Genomic DNA, 24,548 nt, shown 5'->3' with positions numbered 1-24,548 from the left:
TCCATGCTGTTCAGACTGCAGTGTGCACAAAAATCACCAGGGCATCTTGGTGAAACGCATGTTCTGATTCAGCAGGTCAGCGGGGAGGGACGGTGGCAACACCTGAGAGTTTGCATTTCTAATACAGCCCAGGTGATACACAGCTCACACTTGGAGTAGCTAGATTCTAATCCTCACTGCAATCAGCTGCTTACAGATGGGATAGCTGAGGCAGCGAGGCAACCACAAAGGCAAGGGTAGTGAGAAAGGAATGAACACAGTACACTCAAGGCTAATCCAATGAGAGGATGCACGCTGAAATGTGGACAGGCTGCCTGGAAGGAGAACATTCAGGACACAAAAGTGGAGTCCTTAAGAGCTTAGACCTGCTGTCACATGCCAACTCGGAACTTCTCACTTGTGTGACCAGGTGACTTTCTTCCAATCTTGGTCTCTCCTTCTATGAGTTGCAACAGTATCAGTACTTGGCCCTGGAATGGCCATGGGCTTGGTGAGCTGATGTCCCTCTAGGATGGTTCTCAGCTCAGGCAAATGCCTAGGACATGACAGCTATTATAACTCCACTCTGTCCAGCTCACTCCGGGCAACAAAACATTTCCTGAATTAAATCATTAAGTAATAATTGTCATTTTAACATGTACACTAAAAAAGTCACCACTTTTTTGTAAAAATATTCTACAGTTCCATTGTTGTCTATCAAAGTGAAAAAAGAATCCTTAGATCATTAAATGCCAGTAGCATAAATCAATCCAAACACATTTTAAGCTTTAAAAGGTCTATGATTCTATGGATGCTACTGCAGAGGTTTTTCTAAATTAGAACTCCTATAATTACCATTTTTCTTTGAAAATATTAAGCCAGAAATAAACATCTACTTTTGCAGCATTCAAAAACAAAAACTAAATGTCTTGCTTAGCCCAACCTAGAACATATAACCATCAAAATGAACATCCCCCCAATGAGAATATGGCACTTGATTTGAACTTTTTGTTAGAAAACTAATGTTTATTTAATCATATTCCCTAGAACTACTATAAGCAGATGAAGATTTTTTTAAATAATGGATCAGTTTAAGAAATAAAAAATGATAAAGCATAATAAGCACAATCTCTTATTTTTGCATGAGATGACAATTTTGTTAAATGAACAACTTCAACTTCTAATGGAGTCAGCAGACGTGAACTAAATTAATACATCATTAGGTTAAGAAAAGATGTCCACACTCAAGTTTCAGCCAGGAAAGGCCTGACAGGTTGTCCAGTTCAAAGGTTGCCAGCACAGGAGAATCCCTAGGAGAGCTTTAAAAATTAGAACCCTCTGAGGGGGCCTTCTCAGCGCTACCTACACAGGTACATTTACTTTAAGATTCACCCAACTGCACACTTATACTCTGTACACTTTTTGTATATGTGACCTACTTCAGTCAAAAGTTTACTCCCAGCCAGGCATGGTGGCTCACACCTGTAATCCCAGAACTTTGGGAGGCCGAGGTGGGAAGATCACTTTGAGCTCAGGAGTTTAAGACCAGCCTAGGTAACACGGTGAAACCCCATGTCTACAAAAAAATACAAAAATTAGCAAGGTGTGGTGGTGCATGCCTATAGTCCCAGCAACCCAGGAGGCTGAGGTGGGAGGGATCACTTGAGCCCAGGGAGGTCAAAGTTGCAGTGAGCCGTGATCACACCACTGCACTCCAGCCTGGGTGACAAGAGTGAGACCCTGTCACAAAAAAAAAAAAAAAAAAAATTGACTCCCTCAGGGACTTGAATGTGCAGGAGAGCTGAGAGCACTCTGAGTTTCTGCCTGCCCCACGCTCATGCTTCTCCCCTCTTTGTACCACTGAGAATGCACTCCCTGCACAGAACTCCACCTCTTGTCAATACCAAGCTCTGTGGGACCTGGAAGAAGCACGCCCTGTGGCACAAAAAGCCTCACTGGTGGCAGGGTCCTGGGATGATAGCTCACCCAGGTGAACGGACCCCCCAATAGCTAATTCACAGCAGAGTTGATAACTATATGTTCCCACTTCTGACTATTCACTCTGTGTCAGGCCAGGAATTCTGCCTCAAGTCTTTTAGTTATTTATATCATTCACCTGTCCTGAGGCCTAAAAGTGCTTAGCCCTTGCAGGTGATGGGGTGAACCCCTCCAGTTAATGGAACAGAAGCCCAGGAGGCATGGCTTCTGTCCACAGCCATATACCTGGTTCCCAGAACAAAACAGCACTGACACCCTGAGTCACACAGGGCTGATTTGAATCTCAGTTCCCCACTTCTAGCACAAAAAGTGGGTTATTTAGTCACTCGCCCTCACTTTCCTCATCTCTAAAATAAGGACAATCAAAGTCCCTACTTTATGGAGCTGTGTAGTATGAAAGGAAACCATGCATTCAGAGCCTGGGTGAGGCATACACTACATGCCAAGTGCTTGAAACTCCAGCTGTTTCTATCACAGGTGGATCATCCAATTTTAAGATTCTCTGATGGAAATTAGTATCATCTTGACAATATGAATGTACACCTAGGCACATAAATGCCCTGACTTCTGCTTTACAGAACCCTCATCAATAAAGTCGGTTGCTCACTCTGCTGTAGATGGGAAAAACAATGCCAGACATCTAAATATACTGCAGGGGCCTTTGAGCAAAAGATTCTGAGACTGAGGCTGGCTGGCCCCCAAAACAAAGGTCAAGGGTCTCTGTAGAACCTCTTCTGGTTCTGTTCATTCCATAAGGGACACCTTAGAAAGTTCTGCAAGCCAGTGCAACTGCTCTGCTGGGGCTTCTAGTTGGGGGTGAGGAGGGGGGCAGTGGAGGAGCATCAAGATTTTCTCCTACTAGACCAGGATCAAGACTGTGGGGCTGTTCCATGGAAACATGAAAACATACTGCAGCTCCCAGTTTGAAAGGTCAACCCATGTATATAAGATTTGAAATCCAAGGAAACCACTTCAAGGTCACAGGGCCACAATTATGAGCCTTTGGTGGTTTCAACAAAAGATCACTGTAATCAGAGACCGTAGTGGCCTGAATAATCATGATGTAGAAGAAGCTCTTTGAAAACTTTTCACTGAATCAACTAATTGAGAAGAACCAAATAATTTACAAAAGTGATTCTGATCAGCTGAATCCAGAATACATCACTCTGGATGATGATGACCCTCTGTCTCCCAATCAAATGTGCTTTTGTGGCCAGAGAGGTTTCCATGACCATATCCGTCCTGAACCAACCAGGAGGGAATGAGATGGAAATGCCCCATTCCTTATTTCTGAAAACGTTACTAATTAAGTAGAGGAGGAAAGCACTGATACACTAATAGAGAAGAAACTACCACTGCTAAAGTCCACCAGTTTCCTCACACAACCAACTTCCTCATCTACTTGCAAAGCAGGTCAACATCATACAGAAATCCGAGGATTTTTTTAAAAATCAATTTTGTTCTTTTGGGCATCAACGCTTCTCTCTTCCAAATATGTGTCAATGTCGACCCTCAAGAAATAAATCATCTCCAAGCTTTGATATGAATCCTAGGCAGAAAACATACTGGGAAGGTAATTTTGCAAGCTGCATTCAATCTGTTTAAGTGAGAGTAAGGGTTTTCCTAGGTAACAAAATGATTAGCTTTCAATACCCAGCTCTTTGCAACAAATGCTTTGCAAGAGGCCTATACTCCTGCAAAAGGTTTTATTTAATAAATAAAATAAATAAAAAAATAAAAACCTCTCTAACGGGTAGACTGAGAAGCCATTCTTCCCAGGGGACACTCATTTCGGGCTGCCAAGCTGAGGCTTTGTGAGCGCGCCGCCCCTCCGCGCCCCCGCCCCTCCTCCCACAGCGACTGCTCCTCCGAGGTTCCCAAGGCCACCTGCTTCTCAGAAGAAAAGGGGGATACCCTGAGCGCTATCGCAGTGCGCGGCCGGCGTCCTCGGCGACGCCCCCGGGGGAAGGAGGAGGCGGTGTCGCCGGGAAGCGTGCTTTGTCGCGAGGGTCGCGTGGCCGCCCGCAGCGGCCCCAGAGGCCTGAGAGAGGTTTTGTCCCGGCAGTCGCTCAGAGCTCTCCTCTCCAAGGGACCTGAGTCTCGCGGCGCCCCGCTTCTTCCCGCGCCCCGCTTGGTGCCCGCCCGAGTGCCGACGCCGACTGCCCGCGTCCGAGCCCCACCCCGCCCACCCGGCCGAGCTAACGGCGCGGCTCCGGGGAGCCTTCTCCATCCCGCCTCGGACCGGCTCGGCACCTGCTCTGCCACGCCCGCCCCCGGCTCTAGCTGTTCCTTCCCGCCCGCCCCGGAGGGTCCTGCGCCAACCAGCGGGTGCCTCGAGCCCCTCTGTCTAACAGGGAGGGGGATTTGCCCTCGAGCGATGGTCCCCCGGGGCCGCGCCCAGCCCAGCCCAGGGGGCCCGCGAAGCCCCGGGCCCCACCCCGGCGCGCACCGCGGCAGGGGGCTGAGTCCAGGGGACCCAGCCCACCCCGCGGGGTCGTACCTTGTGCGGCGCCCGCAGCAGCCGATGGACCCCCGCCAGCTGGGTGCCGAGCGCGAGGTCCTCGCGGAACGTGAACAGCGGCGGCCGGCTGGGCTCGGGGAAGTTGGTGCTGTTGAAAGGGTCCGTGTCATCCAAGAACTGCACCCGGCAAGCCAGCGTGGCCATGATGCATCCCTGCCGCGGGGGCGCGGGCCCCGGGGTTAGCGGGGCCGCGGGCCGGGACGCCCGGGTAGCTGCGCGCAGGGGAGGCCGCAGCCGCCGCTCGCTGGCTCGCGGGCTCGCAGGCTCCGGCGCGCCCCGCTGCAGCCCGGGCTCCGGCCGCGGGGGGCGGGGCGGGGGCGGAGGCGGGGCCGGCGGGCCCCCGCCTTCCCCTCTCCCTCCGGCTCCTCCCCTCCTCCGGGTCCTCTACCCCGCGCCGGGCTGCCCCGGCCGACCGGACCGCAGCCGGGAAAGTGCAAAGGAGACGGCTCGCGCGGCATCTGCAGCCCTGCGCCAAAGGCCGGCGGCGGAGGCGGAGGCGGAGGCGGGGCGGGGAGGCCCGGCGGCCGGACTCTGCTGCACGTGCGCCCCGCGGCCCCGGGCCGAGCTGCACCCCTCGGAGCCTGGAGGACCGAGTTGGGGGATTGGGGGACGGGGAGACAGGCGGCCTTCTGACTTCTTCCCCACCCAGAGAGGGCTTAAGCCTTTCCAGATGAAGGCGGCGGCGGCCGGCTCCTGCTGCCCAGATTTGGAATACCCCGGCAGGGCACCAGGAGGCTAGGGAGCCGGCTTCGGCAGCAAGAGGGGTGGTGGCAGAGACCGGGAGCCCCCCCTAAGGGTACGGGGAGGTTTCCCTTAGGGACAAACAAGCTAAGAAAGAGGAGGGTGCGCCAGGGAACCCAGGCCGCTCTTAGGGCACAAGCCTAGAGGCGAGAGGCGTGGGAGCTGCGAGGCTTCGCTGCGGGACTCCAGCGCCGGGCCTGGACCCCGGGGCGCCCGGCGGATGCTGGTTAAACCTCTGCATCACCACGGCCTCTCCCCAGTTAGGCCGCCGAAAGCCCTAATTGGACCCTGTGGGGCCGTGGGGGCTTGGGGAGGTGGTAGCCCTTCTGACAAGGTTCCCGAATTGCAGAGAGCCGGGGATGCCCTGGTAACCGAGGGACTGGGAACGAAGGTTTGCGTCCTGCCCGCCCCTGCCAGGCGGGAGCGGCAAGACTCGGTGCTGCCTCCCACCGCTCTCCTCGCTGCTCACGGGCGACCCCCTTCGTTTTCAAGAAAAATTCACGGTTCTCCCTATTCCCAGGCCACTGCCAAGTTCCTGGTTCCTCCCCCCTCATATAGATCGCCCTCATAACACCCAGTCTCTCTTAACATCCGAGTGTTTTCAAGGCGACTCTATAACGCGTTTATCTCCCTTTCCTCTGGTTTCAAGGGAAAAGAAACCCTTATCCCTATTTAGCAGCCTCACCCACATCTTTAACCTCTCCCTCTCCGTGATCTCTTTCCCTGCCACACATACACACTTATGCCTGGTCTTAAAATAATAATTCCACGACACTTCTGCTCCTTCCAGACGAACTTCTAGCTCTACTTTCTTTGTTATTTAACTCTGAATGAATCCTCTAGACTAGCCGTCCCCAATCTTTTTGGCACCAGGGACCGGTTTTGTGGAAGACGATTTTTCCAGGACAGTGGCGGGGTGGGGGTGGGGGGCGTTTGGGGGAGGAAGGGCAGATGGTTTCAGAATGAAACTGTTCCACCTCAGATCATCAAGAATTAGATTCTCATACGAGCGCGCTACCTAGATCCCTCGCATGCACAGTTCACAATAGGGCTCTCGCTAGCATGAGAATCTAATGCCTCCGCTGATCTGACAGGAGGCGGAGCTCAGGCGGTAATGCTCGCTCACTGGCCGCTCACCTCCTGCTGTGTGGCCCGGTTCCTAACAGGCTACGGACCAGTACCGGTCTGCGGCCGCGGGGTTAGGGACCTCTGCTCTAGACTGGACCTCCACCAACTTCCGCATCTCCTCACGGCCAGAATACTAAACGCACGAATTCTTCCCCTCTGAGATGGGCCGCCTGCACTTTCACCTTCACGTCCACCTCCCTCCTCACTGAGACAGCCCTCCAGTCCTGGCCACCCCATTTCTTATCACTTTTCCAACCCGGATCCCAGCCCATCCTCTCAGGGGCCTCCTCTCCACACCCCTCCTTCAGTCCCACCTGTCCTTTGGGTACCTGGCTTGCTTCTGCCCCGTCTACCAAGTGCCTGCTGCTAGTGGGACCACTCAGTGCCCCACTTCCACCCCAAACCCCTCAGCCTCTTACTCCACTGATGCTGCTGCAAGCTTCTGCCCCTTTCCTCCACCCAGAAATTAGTCAATAAGGTAAATAATTTCTCCAGAATGACTTCCAGCACCCTCTCCTCTTCATCTTTCATCTTATTTTCCATCTCGTCTCCATCTTCTATCTCCCACTTCTCAGAAGGTTACCAAAGTCATACTTTTCCTCCCATTCGAGGCTCTTCCCCCACCTGGACCCTGGGTCCCTTTCATCCCACTTGCTCTTGCCTGGGGCTCTATCACTGATCCACCCACTTCCACCTTCCTCCCCTGGCCCCTTACCCTGAGAACCAGGGCCTGCTTCCTGATGTGCAACTCTTGAAGCCACACAGGGCTCTGCACTTTAAAGGGTCCCAAATTGGCTTAATGTTTAGCTGTTGTTGTCTTGAATTTTTTAAATACTTTTTTAAGGAGTCCTGGCATTTTTGTTGTGCACTGGGCCCCATAAGTTATGTACTCAATCCTAATGAGAATAAATACTCAAGTGTTTTCCATCTTAAAAGCTGCATCTTTATGAAGCCCACTTCTCACTCTAGCTCCCTGGCTTATCTCATCATCAATTCCTAACCAACTTCTGAGAGAGAGCCATATTGATTTCTCAGCATCCTCATCACCTTTTCTCCATACCCCATGACACCTGGAAGGAAACCCCTTCCTGCCATTCTAAGATCATCAATACCAGCCTAATTTTCTTACCTGGAGGACACTTTGGCCCTGCTACCCACTTTCTTGGCAGCATCTGTCACCATGGCACCATGGATGATTCTTTTCTCAGACTCTTGCCCCCTCAGCTCAATAGCTCTACCCACTGTAGGTTCTCCTCCTCCTTTGACAGCTCCTTCTCAAGTCTTTCTGGGCTTCATCCTCCTCTTGGTCCTGTTTACATTTTCCTCTAGATTTTTCTGGCTTCAACCCTCCTCAACCTGTGTGCATATGTGGCATCCAACTCTGTACTCACAGAGGAGTCCCTCTCCTCACTTCTAGGCTCTGATTTTCCCTGGGCAACTCAACATCCCTATCCTGGTTACCACATCATACTCAATTACACATTCAACCCAACACCCTAACCTGGCTGCCCATCCAGAAACTCTTCCGCAAGGTTGCCGTCTGCCAGACTGCTTTACCTGCCTGTCTGCTGATTCCAATGTTCTCCAAGCCCTTGGAGCATAGAACACCACAGCTATGGTTACTGTTAACTACTGCTCATGTAGTTGCTCTGTGTTGTCACTAAAGAAAAAGCTCCTCTGGGCAACAACCATGCCATATTCAGCTTTACGCCTACCACAGAGAAGACACACAATAAATGTCTAATGAATGTATCAACATCAAAGTCATCTTTGACTCCTGCATCTTGCAGTTGGTCACTATGACTTGTTACTGAATCAGCCTCTAAAATATTTCTCAATTCTTCCCTTCTCTCTAGCCCTCACTTTCTATGCTAGTCTTCTAATGACTTCCCCAGACTTGCATCCTGCATTTGGTCTTCCACTGGCTTCCCCAGAGCCAGTGATCATTCTAAGATATGTGTTTCACATATTACACCACAGGGTAAAATCCTTACATTCCAAACCCCTTAGCACAACTCAGAAAGCCCTCTAAGACCTGTCTCAGTCTACCACTCCAGGCTTATGGTTGGTCATTCCCAGCTTCACAGCCTGCTTTCAAGCCATGCTTTCAAGCCTCTTTCCCAGACATGCTGAGCTTTCTCATGGTGAGCATCTAAACCTAGAATGCTCTTTCTTATCTAGTCAGTCAGCTGAACCCACTTATCCTTCAATTCTCATTTCTAATGTTAACTCTTCTGGAGAGCCATCTCCAACTCTACCCCAAACAAGGATTGTCTGTCTTTCTTCTGTGGTCTCAAATTATGTATGCCCTTACTGTGACACTTTTCATGTTACATTGTAAATGTATGCTTGTATATGCCTACTCCACTAACTACAAGACTTTCAGGATTGGAATTTGCCTTATTAAATTTTAATCTGAAAACTTCAGTGACTGGCACCTAAAATGAAACCTTCAGACTTTTTAATTATATAGGCTATCCTTAATTCTTTTAAGGATTTTTGCCTTGGCAAAAGTTTACTAACTGCTAATATTTTTTTCCTTTAACAGCCAATTTTTTTCTCAGCCTAATTTTAAAATTATTTCTTTTTAGTAATGTAATGATTTATCTTAATTTAAAAGGCCAAGAGTAATAAAAAGTTATAACAAGATATCAGAAACAGACATCTGACCCCAGTTTACAACACCCCCCTTAACATACACACTTTCCAGAGCCATTTGTTTCTAAATAATGTGAGTACACTGCTATACATTGATCTATCAATTTTAGATGATACACTGACCTTCTGTCATGCTGCCTGAGGGTTTTAGCTTCTTTATAGTCCATTTCCTTTTCCAATATTGTTTTGTCACAATTTTAGTCAAATTCTTATTCAGTGATTTTAAAATTTATGATGTTAATATTGTTCCTAACTGTGCCAAGTTGTGTACAGGATTACATGCCCTTTCTTGTACAACTTTTTATTTTTCCTCAAGTTAATGTTTGCCTCAAGTTTTTTCATTTGATTATTATTTTTTCTTGAACAGCTGGCTAAATCATCTCATATCCTGCAACAGTCCTACGAATGCCTCTCTCAGTATTGTCAAATAAGCTTTCAGTTCTATTCCATCCTCCTGCTCCCATTTGAAATGTGGCTCCCTCAGCCCTATCCTCCTGCATATTTTCTTGACTTTTCTCTTCTGCAGGTGCCCCTGGTTCCCAGCTCACTTATCTTATTATTTCTTAGTTTACACTCCCATTTTTTGTAAGTACATACTACAGTAGCTTTCCGAGAAAGGATAAAGTTTTGAAAAATTTTATGTCTCAAACAATCTTAAATCATTCTCCTAGCACTTGCCTTGGTGTGGCAGTTTTGTTGGCAAAGATGGCTACAATAATTCCTCCCACTCCTTGTATTCCCACCATTTTCCAATATGACTTTGCCACTTCTCCTAACACAAAGTGAAGTCTATCTCTCCACTGTTTGAGTTCGGGAGGCTTTGTGACTTGCTTTGACCAATAGAATTTGGTGGAAGTGGCATTGTGTGACTTCTGAAACTAGGCCTCAAGAGACATTACAGCATCTCCTTTCACCCTCCTGTAATGCTGGCCTGGGACTACCATGTGAAGAGGCCAGGTCTAGCCTACGAAACCTGGTAAAGAAATTGCTACTGAAGACTGGAAAAAATGGTTACCTGAGTTATGCAGCAATTAAACAATTGACAAGACAATTGCCTAGAGTAATTTGGAAGATAGAAAATGTAACTAATGAGCTCATAAACTTGGCTAAGGAGATCTTTAGACAGTATGTTGGAAGTATCTGTTGGGTACTTGTAGCTGCATATTACAATGAATTCTGTTTGCTAGCAGAGTGAGTAGTTAAAATTTGCTGGGTTATAAAATGAACAATTTCTCATCCCCGGTTTCTCCAGTCAGCAAAAGACCTTCACAGTAAGAAAGAATCTTGGTAAAGATCAGTTTAAAAATGTGGTTGTAGGCCGGACGCAGTGGCTCAACACCTGTAATTCCCAGTGGGGGGAATTCCCAGCGTGGGAAATTCAACCACATTTTTGAGGCAGGAGGATTGCTTGAGCCCAGGAGTTCAAGGTTATAGTGGGCTATGATCATACCACTGCACTCCAGCCTGGGAGACAGAGCAAGACCCCATAGCTATGAAAAAAAAATGTTAAAATTCAGTTGTAAGACACTTTGTTACGGTCTCAGAGAGATTTAAGGTAGTGCCTAGCAGATCTTCTCATTTATACAAAAGGGCTTCTAAGAATCTTAAGGGTGGTGTTCCACAGCCGTATGACATGCCCAGAGGAGGAAGAATTATGTGTATAGTGTTTGGCACATGGAGTAAACCCTAATAAGACTCATAGAAAATCCACAACATTTTTCAGATGGTTGTATTTATGAAAGCACCATCAGCTTAGGCTAAAAGGGACTGAGATTGTTCAAAATAAAAAGAAACTTCTGGAACTCCGACCTGAAATGGATAAGAAGCAGACAAACATAAAGAAGAATGAAATCATGTCCTTTACAGCAACTTGGATTGAGCTAGAGGCCATTATCCTAAGTGAAATAACCCAGAAAAAGAAAATCAAACACCACATATTCTCACTTATAAGTGAGAGCTAAACAGTAGGGACTCATGGACATAAAGATGGAAATAATAGGCACTGGGGACTCTAAAAGGGGAAGAGGAAGGAGGCAAAGGTTGAAAAACTACCTATTTTGTTTACTGAATACCGTCTCAATGCTGTATTCACTGTTTGGATGATGGTTTCGCTAGAATCCCAAACCTCAACATTATGCAATATACCCATATAACAAAACTGTACCTGAATTCATAATAAAATAAAACTAAAGGCCAGGCATGGTGGCTTACGCCTGTAATCCCAGCACTTTGGGAGGCTGAGGCGGGCGGATCACGAGGTCAGGAGATCAAGACCATCCTGGCTAACACGGTGAAACCCCGTCTCTACTAAAAATACAAAAAATTAGCCGGGCGTGGTGGCAGACGCCTGTAGTCCCAGCTACTAGGGAGGCTGAGGCAGGAGAATGGCATGAACCAAGGAGGCGGAGCTTGCAGTGAGCCAAGATCATGCCACTGCACTCCAGCCTGGGCAACAGAACTAGACTCCGTCTCAAAAAAAAGAAAAAAAAAAAAAAAAAAACTAAACTAAAATTATTTAAAAACAAAAAACAAGCTAAAGTAAGAAAGTTTCTCAGCTGCAAACACGGCAGCCATTTCTTTTGGAAAAGGAAGGTTCTATCAGAGCATGGGAACTAAGGATAGTGGAGAACAAAAAACTTGGAAACCATCCCAGGAAGCGGAACTGGGCCGTAGTCTCCTGGAGTAGGAGAAACTGGCAACATGTGTCTGGCTGGAGTTCACCACTGCTATGAATCAATGACTGCTGTGTGTCTTCCAATCTATTTTTATTTTTATTTTATTATTATTGAGATGGGTCTCACTCTGTCACCCAGGCTGGAGTGCAGTGGCGCGATCTTGGCTCACAGCAACCTTCACCTCCTGGAGATTCTTGTGCCTCAGCCACCCAAGTAGCTGGGATTACAAGCGCACACCACTTCACCTATCTAATTTTTGTGTTTTTAGTAGAGGCAGGGTTTCACCATGTTGGCCAGGCTGGTCTCTAACTCCTGGGCTCAAACAATCCACCCACCTCAGCCTCCCGAACTGCTAGAATTACAGGTGTAAGCCACCACACCTGGCCCCAGTCTGTCTATTTTTAAATGTGAGTGCCTCTTGAAGTTATTCTGTCCCAATTTCACCATTGCATATTGAGTGTGAAAGGGCTATACACTTTGTCTTTTAAGGTAACAGGTAACTGCATCAGAGCAGTTGCATCTGAGGAGAAAGTCCTCATCTGCATGCAGATTCAAATAATGGTTTCCTCACCACTCTCCCAGCCTCTGCCCCCTGCCCAGTCCTAAAACCACTGTCACACAATTTAGGGGTTTGTTATAGCAGCACTCTACTTCTAGGTACCAATTCCTGTTTTATTTAGTCTTTGTTGTATAAGAAACCACCCCCAAAATGTAGTAGCTTAAAATAACAACCATTTTATTTTCTTTTGATTCTGTGGATCAGCAATTTGAGCTGGTCTCAGCTGGGATCGCTCATGTAGTTGCAGTCATCTAGAAGCTTGACTGGGACTGGTAGGACTAAAATAGCCTCCTTCCATGCCTGGTAATATATGCTGGCTATCAGCTGGCTGGTCTAGGTGGGGGCTTCAGTTAGAATGGTTCATCTCTCCTCCTCGGGTTTCTCATCTAATAGGCTAGACCTGGTTTCTTTACACTGGTAGACTTAGGATAGCATTCTAAGAGGTCAAGAGTGGAAGCTGCAAGATCTCTTGAGCCCTGGGCTTAGAAATTATGCTGTATCAGTTTTGCTACTTTTTTTTTTTGGTTGAAGTAAGTCAAGACCAGCTTAGATTCAAGAAGTGGGGAAATAGATTCCACTCCCTAATGGGAGAAGTGAAATCACATTGCAAAGAGGTACACGTACCCATATATGAAGAAATGTTGTAGTCATCTCTGAAACAGTATAACATATATGTTATATAATTCTAGGTTAAAATGATTTTTTACTCAGAATTTTGAGGCATTGCTTCATTGTCTTCTAATTTTTCTTGTTGCTTGAGACTATTTGTGCTGTGGTATAGCTGGCCCTCTGTATCTGTGGGCTCTGCATCCATGGATTCAACCTATGCAGATTGGAAATATTCAAAAAAAGAATGAATGCTTGCATCTATACTAAACGTGTACAGACTTTTTTTTTCTTTGTCATTATTTCCTAAATAACACAACAGCTATTTACGTAACATTTACGTGGTATTAGATATTATAAGTAATCTACAGATGATTTAAAGTATACAGGAGGATGTGCATAGGTTATGTTAAATACTACACCATTTTATGTGAAGGACTTGAGCACCCATGGATTTTGGTATCCAAGGGAGGTCCTGGAACCAAACAACCATGAACATCAAGGGGCAACTGTACAGGTAACTCTACATTGTATAGGTAACCTTTTTTCCCCTCTCTCTTTGGAAGCTTTTTGAACCTTCTCATTATTCCCAATATACTGAAATTCCATGATGAGGTGCCCTGGTGTGGATTCTTTTTCATTCATCCTATTGTCATTGTGTGGGTATTGTTTAATCCAGAGATCCTGCCCTTTGATGTAGAAATGTTCTTATATCTTGTTTTTGATCATTTCCTCTCCACAGTGTTCTCTGCTTGCTCTTCTTAGAACTCGTATTATTCAGATGTTGGACCACTATGCAGATTCTCTAATTTTCTTAACTTTTCTGCCCTGTTTGTCTCATTATTTTCTTCTACTTTTTGGGAAATTTCCTAAACTGTATTTCCTTTTCTTCTACTGAATGTTGTATTGCAGCATCCATGTTTTTACTTTTCAAGAATTCTGTCTTGTTCTGTGATTTTTCTTTTTAAAATATCTTGTTCTTATTTCCAGGATTTCCCTGATATTATTAACTACATTTTCTTTAAAGTTTTCTTCTTTTTCCTGCACTGTTTCTGTGCACTTTGGGTTCTTCCTTTCTTCTTTTTCTTTCAGTTTTTTTCTTTTATAGTAGACATTTTCCTCAAATGGCATGATCCTTGGCTCTTCATCACATTGAAAGCCAATTGGGAGGCTGGGTGATGTGGCCTACGTCTGTAATCCCAGCACTTTGGGAGGCCGAGGCAGGCGGATCACTTGAGGTCAGGAGTTTGAGGCCAGCCTGACCAATATGGTGAAACCCTGTCTCTACTAAAACTATGAAAATTAGCTGGGTGTGGTGGCAGGCGCCTGTAATCCTAGCTACTTGGGAGGCTGAGGCAGGAAAATCACTTGAACCTGGGAGGCAGAGGTTGCAGCGAGCCAGGATTGCACCACTGCACTCCAGCCTGGGCAACAGAGCAAGACACTGTCTCAAAAAAAAGGAAAAAGAAAAAAGAAAAGAAAGAAAGAAAGCTGATTGGAAGCTCCAGGGTATAATAGAGGCACTTTGCCTGATGGACTTCATTGCAGACCAAACCAGTGGACAAATGGCTTATTTCTTGACTATCTTTAGGTCTTTCCTCTGGGGTAGTTTACTTTCTCCAGAAAAATGTTAACAATACTGCCCTTTGCCCAGAACAAGAGAGGCCCCTGCCGTGGGCTCCATGCTTTAGAGGGTCTCACCCTGGCCCTGCTCCTGCCATCCTTCCCTATAGGGCAAGTCCACAGGACCAAGATGTTATGCCCACCTGGAACCCAAGCTGCTCTCTAGACTATTCTCCAGGCACCAGGACCTCAGAATTCCCTGCCCACGTGGCTCTGAACATGTTCCCAAGGCCTGTATGTGTGTGTCTTCTTCAGAGCATCTGTAGGGGTGCACCCCTAATCCTGAAAAGGGGCTAAATGGCAGCTGATTGCAGGGGAAGGTATGGACAGAGTTTGAATGTATAGTCTCCAGTGTCTACACATCTGGGGTTCACGGCTCAGGGGTGAGAAGAAAATGGCTATAGGCTATGGCTGGCAACCAGGAGCTGGACCAGCTCTTCCCATGTCATCGTGCGCCTATGCAGAGTGCCAAGGATTTTGTCAGAGTAGGAGGCTAGCACATATTTTACTCAATATTTCTTATGTTTAATTTATGAATGTTAAATATTTAGACATATGACATATGGGTATCCATTTGAACTTTTGTCCTGGGCCCCACTGATGCTGGGAGTGAGCCTGCATCTTTCAGCCTCCCAGCCTCACTAGAACTGGGTGGGGAAAGATGCAGGGTCACTCTGTCCACTCCTCAGTTCCCGTTACTCTCCCCGCATTCTTGTTGTCAGGCACACTTCTACATTCTCTAAATCCTGAAGCCACTCTGGTTCATTCTCCCTAGAGGCTGTACATGCTTCCTCCTTGGTCCTATGAAGGTGCCACGAACACAACAAGCTACACCAGGGAAGAACTGGAGTGTATGTTCCTTTTGATATGCTTGAAAGCCCAACTCCAGGGAACCTGAACACATGGATCTGCATGCCAGTGAAACACTGCCTGCTTTATATTGCACATTTCTAGTGGAAAGTACTATGACTGTACCTGGCAATTTTTTCATAAATATTATCCTGGAATTCCATTCATATTCTTAGAAAATAATTTAGCAGGAGCAAAAAAAAATGAATAAATAAATAGCCATGTTCAAAAACAAGGTTTATTGCAGTATTAATTATAAAATAAAAAACTGGAAATTTATATGTCTATCAATATGAGGTATATTTGTATTACTTATAATACATGAATACAACCATGCATTATTTAAATGTACTTATGAAGACCATGTTGAAATACACAAAATCTTTAGAGTAAAACAGGATACAAACAGTGTACATTGACTTTAGCCACTGGAAAGCAATTGTGTGGGGGTAGAAGGGTCTTAGGTGTCCAATTTTCAATTATTTTTTATAAGGTAACATCACCTTTTCTGGTTAAAAAGTTTCAGCTGGTTATCTATTTAGCTTAAAAAAAAAAAAAAAAAAGTAAGGCTATTTTACCAAACTGTGGATAAACGTGACATAATATTTGCCGTGTCCCAGAAGGAAATGAGAGAATATGTATTTTTTTCTTTGAGGAGTTTTGCTCTTGTCACCCAGGCTGGAGTGCAGTGGCGCAATCTCAGCTCACTGCAACCGCCACCTCCCAGGTTCAAGCAATTCTCGTGCCTCAGCCTCCTGAGTAGCTGGGATTACAGGCACCCACCACCATGCCCAGCTAATTTTTGTATTTTTAGTAGAGACAGGATTTCACCATGTTGCTCAGGCTGGTCTCGAACTCCCGACCTCAGGTGAACCACCCTCCTTGGCCTCCCAAAGTGCTGGGATTACAGGTGTGAGCCACTGTGCCCGGCCGAGGATAATAATTTTTGATAACCAGACATGCTTCCTGCAACAGACAGCTTCAGCACCCAGGTGGAAAGGAAATCCCCAGGTCTCAATGGAGGACTCTGTTCTGACTGCAGCAAGTAGTGTCTCTGAGTGATGTCAAAACAATTTGTTTCCACCCATAAGTTGAAGAGGAAAGACCAGGACAGGTCTTCATGGGACCGTTTAGAAAGTTAACAAAAAGTGCTTCACTCTGTAAACTGCAAAAGCACTGTAAAAGTAACCCTGGAGAGGTTGGGCGGCACTTAGATTGACAAGAAAAGGAGGCAGTGAGAAACCAGGCAGAGGCAGATTTATTACAAAGGTAACAAGGTTTCAGCTCAGGGCTGCTACTGTGCAGGCTTCTTCCAAAGCCCCTTCTCTTCTCATGCAAGTCAATCTTTTAGTATCTAATTTTTAATTTGTGGTTTTATATTATTTGTTTGTTTCTGTTTGGGGTTGGGTTTTTATTGGGTTTTGGTTTGTTTTTTGTTTTGTGGTGGTTTTTTTTCTTTTTTCTTTTTTCTTTTTTTTTTTTTAGACAGGGTCTTGCTGTGTCACTCAGGCTGGCTCACTGCAACCTCCACCTCCCTGGCTCAAGCAGTCCTCTCACCTCAGCCTCCAGAGTAGCTGATACCACAGGTACACATGGTCACACTCAGATAATTTTTAATATTTTATAGAAATGAAGTCTCACTATATTGCCCAGGCTGGTCTCAAACTCCTGGCCTCAAGTGATGCTCCTGCCTCAGCCTCCTAAAGTTCTGGGATAACAGGTATGAGCCACTGCACCTGGCCTGATTTTGTATTCTTTTCCTTAAAGATGACTTTAAAATTGCATACATTTTAGGCTCACAAAACCTAGATCTGCTGCTGAGAATGGGCACTATATATTAAAGCTCTCTCAATGCACACACACACTCTACATAGATACATTAAAATACTATCTCTCTCTATATATATACATCTCTATACATATTAAAACGTTTTCTATATGTACATATATTTATATATTTTTGTATACAGTCACACACCCACTCAGAAACAGAAAGAGAGAGAGAGAGAGAGAGAGACTCTACCTAATGAAATCACCAATTCAAAGCAGCGTCCTTAAGGAATTCTAAGAAAAATAGGGAACCCCAAAAGAATAGTCGATGTAAAGTAGGTTTAAGTAATCTGATCAAGAAATAATTCAGAAACTAACTTTTAAAGAACACCAACATCAATATTGAAAATCATCTCAAATCTGGTCCATTCAGTAAACCAGGCAGAGGGTCAGAGGTGTGATCATGTTTGCCATTCTTCTCTTTAGGATTTGCTGACCCAACTTGCACCAGTTTTTAGCCTCTTGAAGAAACAAATTCTGCACTTACTTAATGCTGCCAGCAGGTGGTAGACTTGGATTACTCAGGCATAATTATTTTGCGGCACTGAGCTAAAACACAAACTGGCTCATTTGATCTCGATTTTATAAGATAGATCCTGTGGTTTTCCTCACTTTTCAGATGAGACATAGTAAGACTTAGAGATGTTCAATAACTTGCTCATATAGTATGATGTTTTCCATGATTTTTATTTGGAGATTTGCAAGGTGAGTTACGTAGAAGTTAATTCTGTCTGCACAAACAGGAGAATAAGAAAAAGACTAAAAACAAAAAGGAAAGACAGGCTGAAAGTGCCTGCCAGGTGGATGGATCCTAGCTTTCCTTCTGCTTCCAAGGACGTCCTGAACTCTTCCCTTGGCAAGAAGAGCCTCAGCCTCTCTTGGAGATGTGAGGTGTTGGGAACACTGCCTGCCCTGTGAAGGTTTCTGCTGCTTTCAGTGTCCTTGGATGGCTCTTTGTATCAGCACCCTCTTCAAGCACTAGCCAGCGTTCGGCTCTAGCAGTGGATCTCTGGATCCACTGGATCCCTGTAGCCTGTGTGGTCCTCAGCAGCTTACCCCTCCCTCTCGGATAAAGGAGAGCTGAGAAGGATGGGACACGGTTGGTCCAGATGGCTTCTTCTGATCAGAGGGTCACTCCAAAGAACAAATGCCATCACTGGAGCCAGCCTTCCAGTGCCTAGCATCTATCATCACAGTTGAAAGGTTGTGGCACGCTCCAAATGCCTTTTCTTCTCTTCCCTTGCTGAAGGCCCTGGAGGCCAGAGGTAGTTGTTGGTGGAAACGGACATGGCAGCTTCTGTATGGACAGCATTTTTTTTTTTTTTTTTTTGAGATGGAGTCTTGTTCTGTCACCCAGGCTAGAGAGCAGTGGTGTGATCTCAGCTCACCGCAACCTCCGCCTCCTGGGTTCAAGTGATTCTCCTACCTCAGCCTCCTGAGTAGCTGGGATTACAGGCGCCCGCCACCATACCCATCTAATTTTTTTGTATTTTTAGTAGAGACAGGGTTTCACCATATTGACCAGGATGGTCTCAATCTTCTGATCTCGTGATCCACCCACCTCAGGCTCCCAAAGTGTGGGGATTACAGGCATGAGCCACTGAACCCAGCTCATGGACAGCTTTCTGTCATCCCAAGGAGATGGCACTCTGACCATCTGTGGGACTTCCCTTTCAATCTTGCAGGCCAACCTGGTCCCTGCTAGATGTACACCTGGCTCCAGAACCTCCCTGAAAGCGCCATTGTACTTGTGATCATCTGATAAGAGCCATCTAGCTCACTGAACACGAGAACTGAGGGACTGTGCCTATGGCTTAAGCCTGTAATCCCAGTGTTTTGGGATGCTGGGGCGGGAGGATGACTTGAGCGAGGAATTTGAGGTTACAGTGAGCTATGATCATGCCACTGCACTTCAGCCTGGGTGATAGAGTGAGACGCTGTTCTATAAAAAAGAACTGTGGTCTTTTCTTTTCTTACAATCACCATCCAGTGCAATGGGAGGCACACAGTGGCCATCACAGCTCATGAACAAATCACTTGCTAATGCTTATTTTTATAATATTTTATGTGTATCAAAAAGCAATTTGTTTAGTAAACAATAATGGCTTTCCTTGAGTGAGGTGAGCAAAAAATGGATGCTTGAGTTAGAGGCCTGGGTTCAAAACCTAGCCCCACTACTTACTAGCTCAGGGTCCTAGGGCAAGTGACTTACTCTCTCTGTGCCTCTCTTCCCTCATTTCTAAAATGGAGATGGTAATAGTCATAGATTTCTCATAAACTTGTTAAAGAGGATTAAGTAATTTAATACCTGTGAAGTGCTTACAATGGTGCCCACAATGATCATTATTCAGCAGTTTATCACAATGGTGAAGAGGCAGACCTAGGTTCAAATCTTATCCTTGCTCTGTATAAGTCCTCTGATCTTGATTGGGTCAATTAATCCCTCTAAGCCTCAGTTTCCTCATTTGGAAAATGTAGGTATAAATACCTACCCTTAGGGTTTTTGTGAGAATTAAATAAAAGTGCGTGACTCTATATACATTCACAAGTAGAAAACATGTTATTTTTATTAATAAATTTCTTTAATAAGAAAGCTTTTAATGTGCAAAAAAGTATGATCTCAATAACCTACTCATCTTCAGTTACTGCAGTCAAAATTCCAACATACTACTTTGCCACTAAGTCACTAAATGAGTTGTTTTCCTCCATGTTTTATGAGAAAAGTCATCGTGCTTCCACTGGCAAGAATTAATTATTGCTGAGTGAATGATTAATTCAGCATCATTAAGCAACTGTGTTTTTTAAAAAGGCTAACTTGAGCTATAAGCAAAACATGGGGAAAGGGTACAACTACTATAAATTCAACATTTTGAATAGATTTCTCATAAATCTGCTGCTTTAAATGTTAAATAAACATTTAAAATTCATTGGGACTTCTTAGCTGAAGCCATGTTTTAACAGGATTTATAAGTTTTTTCTAAAATTGGGGACCAAACTCTGTGTGTGAAATCATTTTTAAATGCTTCCCTCATGGGAACTGTTGAAATTAGTGACTAGATTATTTTAATGGTTTCTGCTTATACATTGGTTCCACCCACTAGATCCTCAGTCAGCTCCTTAAGAGCAGGAACTATGTAAAATGCATCTTTGTGCCTCCAGCACCAAGCACAGTGCTCGGCACTACGATCCATCAAGTTTCATTAACCAAGCTGGTGAAGAAGGCCAGAAGAGGAGGGTAGTAAGCCAGAGAGGAGCCCAGGGTGGCATCCAGCCAAGATCTCAAAGGGATGAGAAAAGGGTGTTCTAAACTCCCAACGAGCTGCCTGGAAAGGCCAGGGCTGAGCTTTTTTCAAGAATCCTGGAGAGCCACCACATATGGCTTTTCCATCAATGCAAAGAACAGAGTCACGAGAGCACTAAGAGAAGCTACACAGAAGGGCACGAGTTATTGGTGGCACGGGGGAAAGTCTGGAACCCTATACACCAAATCATTCAAGGTTAATTGTGTCTCTGATAGGGTGGTAGGATGAGAGGATATTTCTTTTTGCTCATCTCTATTTCTACTTTTCCCACAATAAGCTTACATTTCTGCATCAGTTCATTGCTCTCGGTGACTCTTGGATCCATCCTCTGAAAGGTCTTTTCTTCTCCATAACACTCCTTGGGTTATGTCCTTCTGAAGTGCCCTTCTGAAAAGGGCACTTTGGAGAATGTGCACTTTTTTGGTGGCTGAATAGCCTTATCTTTTTTCTTTCTTTCCATATGAAGTCAGAAGCTTAGAAGTTTTTTTTATATCTTGAATAGTCAGTCCCTTTTAGTCCAGACTGGTGGTGCTTTTGCTAATACAGATCTTTCAAAAATAAATGGAAGGTTTTTATTTTGGTCAACTCTATGTATTAAAAATCACACAACAATTCTGATGAGGAATTATTGACAAGAATTGGGCACATCAGGCTTTTATGGTACTACACATTTAAAACTTTCTAGAAGCCCAAAAGCGTACCTTAATTATTTCAGAGTTCTTAGCTAATTATGTGATGGCCATGACCTTGATGTGGTCCTCTCCTAGCCTGAGTTTATCTATCTTCCTTAGAACTTTGCTGAACTCTGCAAAAAGGAGCCCCATCGATGTGATTTTTTTCTGTACGTCTTCTAACATATGCCATATGGTTGGCATATGGTCAATGTCTCAAAAGAAAACAGGCAACAGTTTGATAAATATTTTGCCACAATATAATAAAGGTTATCAACCTTCCAATTTGAAATATTTGAGTCCTTACTATTCACTGATGTGGTACACATCAGGCACCACATTTTCTGTCAGTCACAATTCTTAGTTGGAAACAATAGAAACTAATTCTCATAAGATTAAGCAGAAAATAAGTGTAATAAAGGATATTGTGTAGCTCGCAGACTCCCCAGAGAGCCAAAGAATCAGCTTTGGAGATTGCACAGCTACTCTAAGGTAGACACCACTAAAGCTCTGCCAGGCATTGCACCACAGATCGTACCGCCATGCTCACTGCCTCCATCACTACCACCAGTAAGCCATGGAGATTTTTGCTTTGCTTGTTAGAGCAGTTAGTATTATTTACACTAATATTTCTTCTGCTTGCTAAAAGGTGTGTTTAATTACAAGTGAATGTGGAATTTCTATCAAAATTGTTCTCTTCATTTACTGAGACAATTTGACTTGCTCCTTTAATCTCTTATTTTCTAAAATTAAACCTTGGCATCCTTGAAATTAATACAACATGGTCATAATATATCATCTTTGCAGATATTACTGAACAAAGTCTGCTACTTTTTAAAGAATTTCTGAATTTATGTTCATAAGTGAGAGGAGCTCATAATCCTCAGAAATGGCTATATGAATATTAGATAAATTGGACTGCAGAGCAAAGAAAATTTCTAAGGACAAAGAATATTACACATCAATAAAGGAATAAGTCCATCAAGAAGGCATAGCAATCTTAGGGGTAAATGCACCAAATAACATAGCTCCAAAATACATGAAGCAAAAACTGATACAGCAGAAAGAAAAATATTAATAAGACAAATACACATTGTATTTAGAGATTCTGGCAACCAGACAAAGACAGTGTAAGAAAAGAACATTACAGACCAGTATCCCTCATGAGCTTAGATCCTCAACAAAATATTAGCAATCAAACCCAGGAATATATGAAAAAAATAAAATATTAGGATCAATGGAGTTTATCCAGGAATAGCAAGACTATTTCAATATTTGGAAACAAATCAATACAGTCCACCATAATAACCACAGAAGAAAAATCACATGATCATATCAATTGATACAGTAAAACTATTTAACAAAATTCAAATGCACCCATAATAAAAGTTATCAGCAGCCTAGGAATAAGAAGGCAACTTTCTCAACCTCATAAAATGCACCTACAAAATCCTTATAGCTAAATCATACAAAATGGTGAAAGATTTAAAGCCTTATTCCTAAAATAAGGAAGAAAGCAAAGATATCTACACAATACACATGCTTTTCAAGCACATAGAGTATCTATAAAAATTGACCATTTTTATGATGACCATAAACCATGAACCATCTTTTTTTGGACAGGGCCGTAAAGCAAGTTTCAACAAATTTCAACGATTGAAATCATACAAAGTATGTATTCTGACTATAATGCCACTGAGCTAGAAATCAACCAAAAATAACCTAGAGAAACCCCATATGTTTGGAAATGAATAAAAACACACTTTTAAATAACCTGTGTATAAAAAACAAAATCACAATGAAATATTAGAAAACATTTTTATCACAATGGTAACAACAATGCTATTTATCAAAATCTGAGATGAAGCCAAAATAGTACTTAAAAGAAAATGTATAGGCTTGTAAGAATATATTAGGAAAAAAGGAGAATAAATTAATTAAGCATTCATTCCAATAAGTTAGTAAAACAACAACAACAACAACAGTAAATTAAATCCAAAGATATTAAGAGGGAGCAGGTGCTGAGGAGTGAGCCCCTCACTAGCTACCACCATATGTTCCAGCCAGATACCACACATCTCTATCCCTCAAAGAACTCTGACCAGCCTCTGGTACAGTGGTACCCCTAAGTGAACTCGCCCTTTTGGAGGCTCACCTGATTACTGTCTATCAGCCTGCCAGGCAGACATCTGGAGCTGGACCTAGGGATTGGGGTTTTGTGGGCTAGTGTGGGCTTAGCAACATTCCAAAGATATGGACAAGAGATTGAAAGAGTTGTCAGGGGAAAGTCAGCATCTGCTATCCACTTCATTCAGTCCTATTTTGTCCTAAAGTGTGATCCAACCATTGAAGATTTGTACATAGAGCCGTGTGTAATTGCTAGCAGCGCAGCAGTGTGTGATCCATCAAGAGCAGCTTGAATATACTGGGATAAGAAGAGTTTGGAGTCATGAAAGAATAGCACATTGCGCACATGTACCATAAAACCTAAAGTATAATAATAATAATAAAGAAAAAAAAAAGAATAGCATATGAGGAGCAAAGCAGGTCTCCCATTGGCCTTCTTAGTCTCTCATGGAGGTGGTTTTGAAGAACCATCTTTTTGAGAATGACATATAAATAAAATCAATGACAAATTCTCAGAGTAAAGCACTGAGCAAATTTCCAATGACTGTGGTTGGAAATAAAGCCAATGTGGACACTGCAGTTAGATAACTCTGAATAAGGACCACAGCTACTACGACATCTTAGGTAAGACTAGCTACATAATTTATGGAACTCAGTGCAAAATAAAAATGTGAAGCCCTTTGTTTAAAAATTATTCAGAATTTCAAGATGGCAACAACAAAATATTAAGCTCAGCAGTACTGACCTTACATCCTGTGACTTTACTAACCTCACTTATATTAGTTCTAGGAGGTTTTCCCTTTTCTTTTATAGAGGTATTTGGATATTCTACATAGACGATCAAGTTATTTGTGAATAAAAATAGTTTTATATCTTCCTTTCTAATCTTTCTTTCTAAATAATCTGTGTATAAAAGACAAAATCACAATGAAATATTAGAAATATTCTAATGAAACATTAGAAAACATTTTTATCAGAATGGTAACAACAATACCATACTTCAGCATTCTGTATATGTTTACTAAGCCACATTTGTTAATCACATTGCTCAAATCTTTTATAGTTTTACTAATTTCTTGTAGGCTATTTCTGTCAATAACTGAAAAAGATGTATTCAAACTTCCCTCTTGTGATTACAGAATTCTTTATTTCTCTTCTTAGTTCTTCCTATTATTTTTTTAACCTTAGTTTCTAGTTGGATTAGAATGTTCTTCCCATTTTGCTTTATATCTCTTGAGAGTTTGTTTTGAGGAACATAAAAATTTAGAAGTCTTTCTTACA

At 43.8% G+C, this 24,548-nt stretch overlaps 1 protein-coding gene across 5 annotated transcripts in view; it reads right to left on the bottom strand.

The window, feature by feature from the left end:
• Positions 1-4,788, bottom strand: part of FHOD3 (formin homology 2 domain containing 3) — a 507,914-nt gene extending 503,126 nt beyond the window's left edge. For all 5 annotated transcript variants that reach the window (XM_054461095.2, XM_054461096.2, XM_054461098.2 and 2 more), the window contains exon 1: positions 4,478-4,788. In XM_054461095.2, the coding sequence (XP_054317070.2) occupies positions 4,478-4,642 (165 nt within the window). In that variant the 5' untranslated portion in view covers positions 4,643-4,788. The remainder of the gene's footprint in view (positions 1-4,477) is intronic.
• Between the last annotated feature and the right edge of the window lie 19,760 nt (positions 4,789-24,548).

This window comes from Pongo pygmaeus, chromosome 17, assembly GCF_028885625.2.
Source record: "Pongo pygmaeus isolate AG05252 chromosome 17, NHGRI_mPonPyg2-v2.0_pri, whole genome shotgun sequence".
NCBI lineage: Eukaryota > Metazoa > Chordata > Mammalia > Primates > Hominidae > Pongo > Pongo pygmaeus.
The sequence above is the reverse complement of the archived record's forward strand: the minus strand, read 5'-3'. Positions and strand labels throughout refer to the sequence as shown.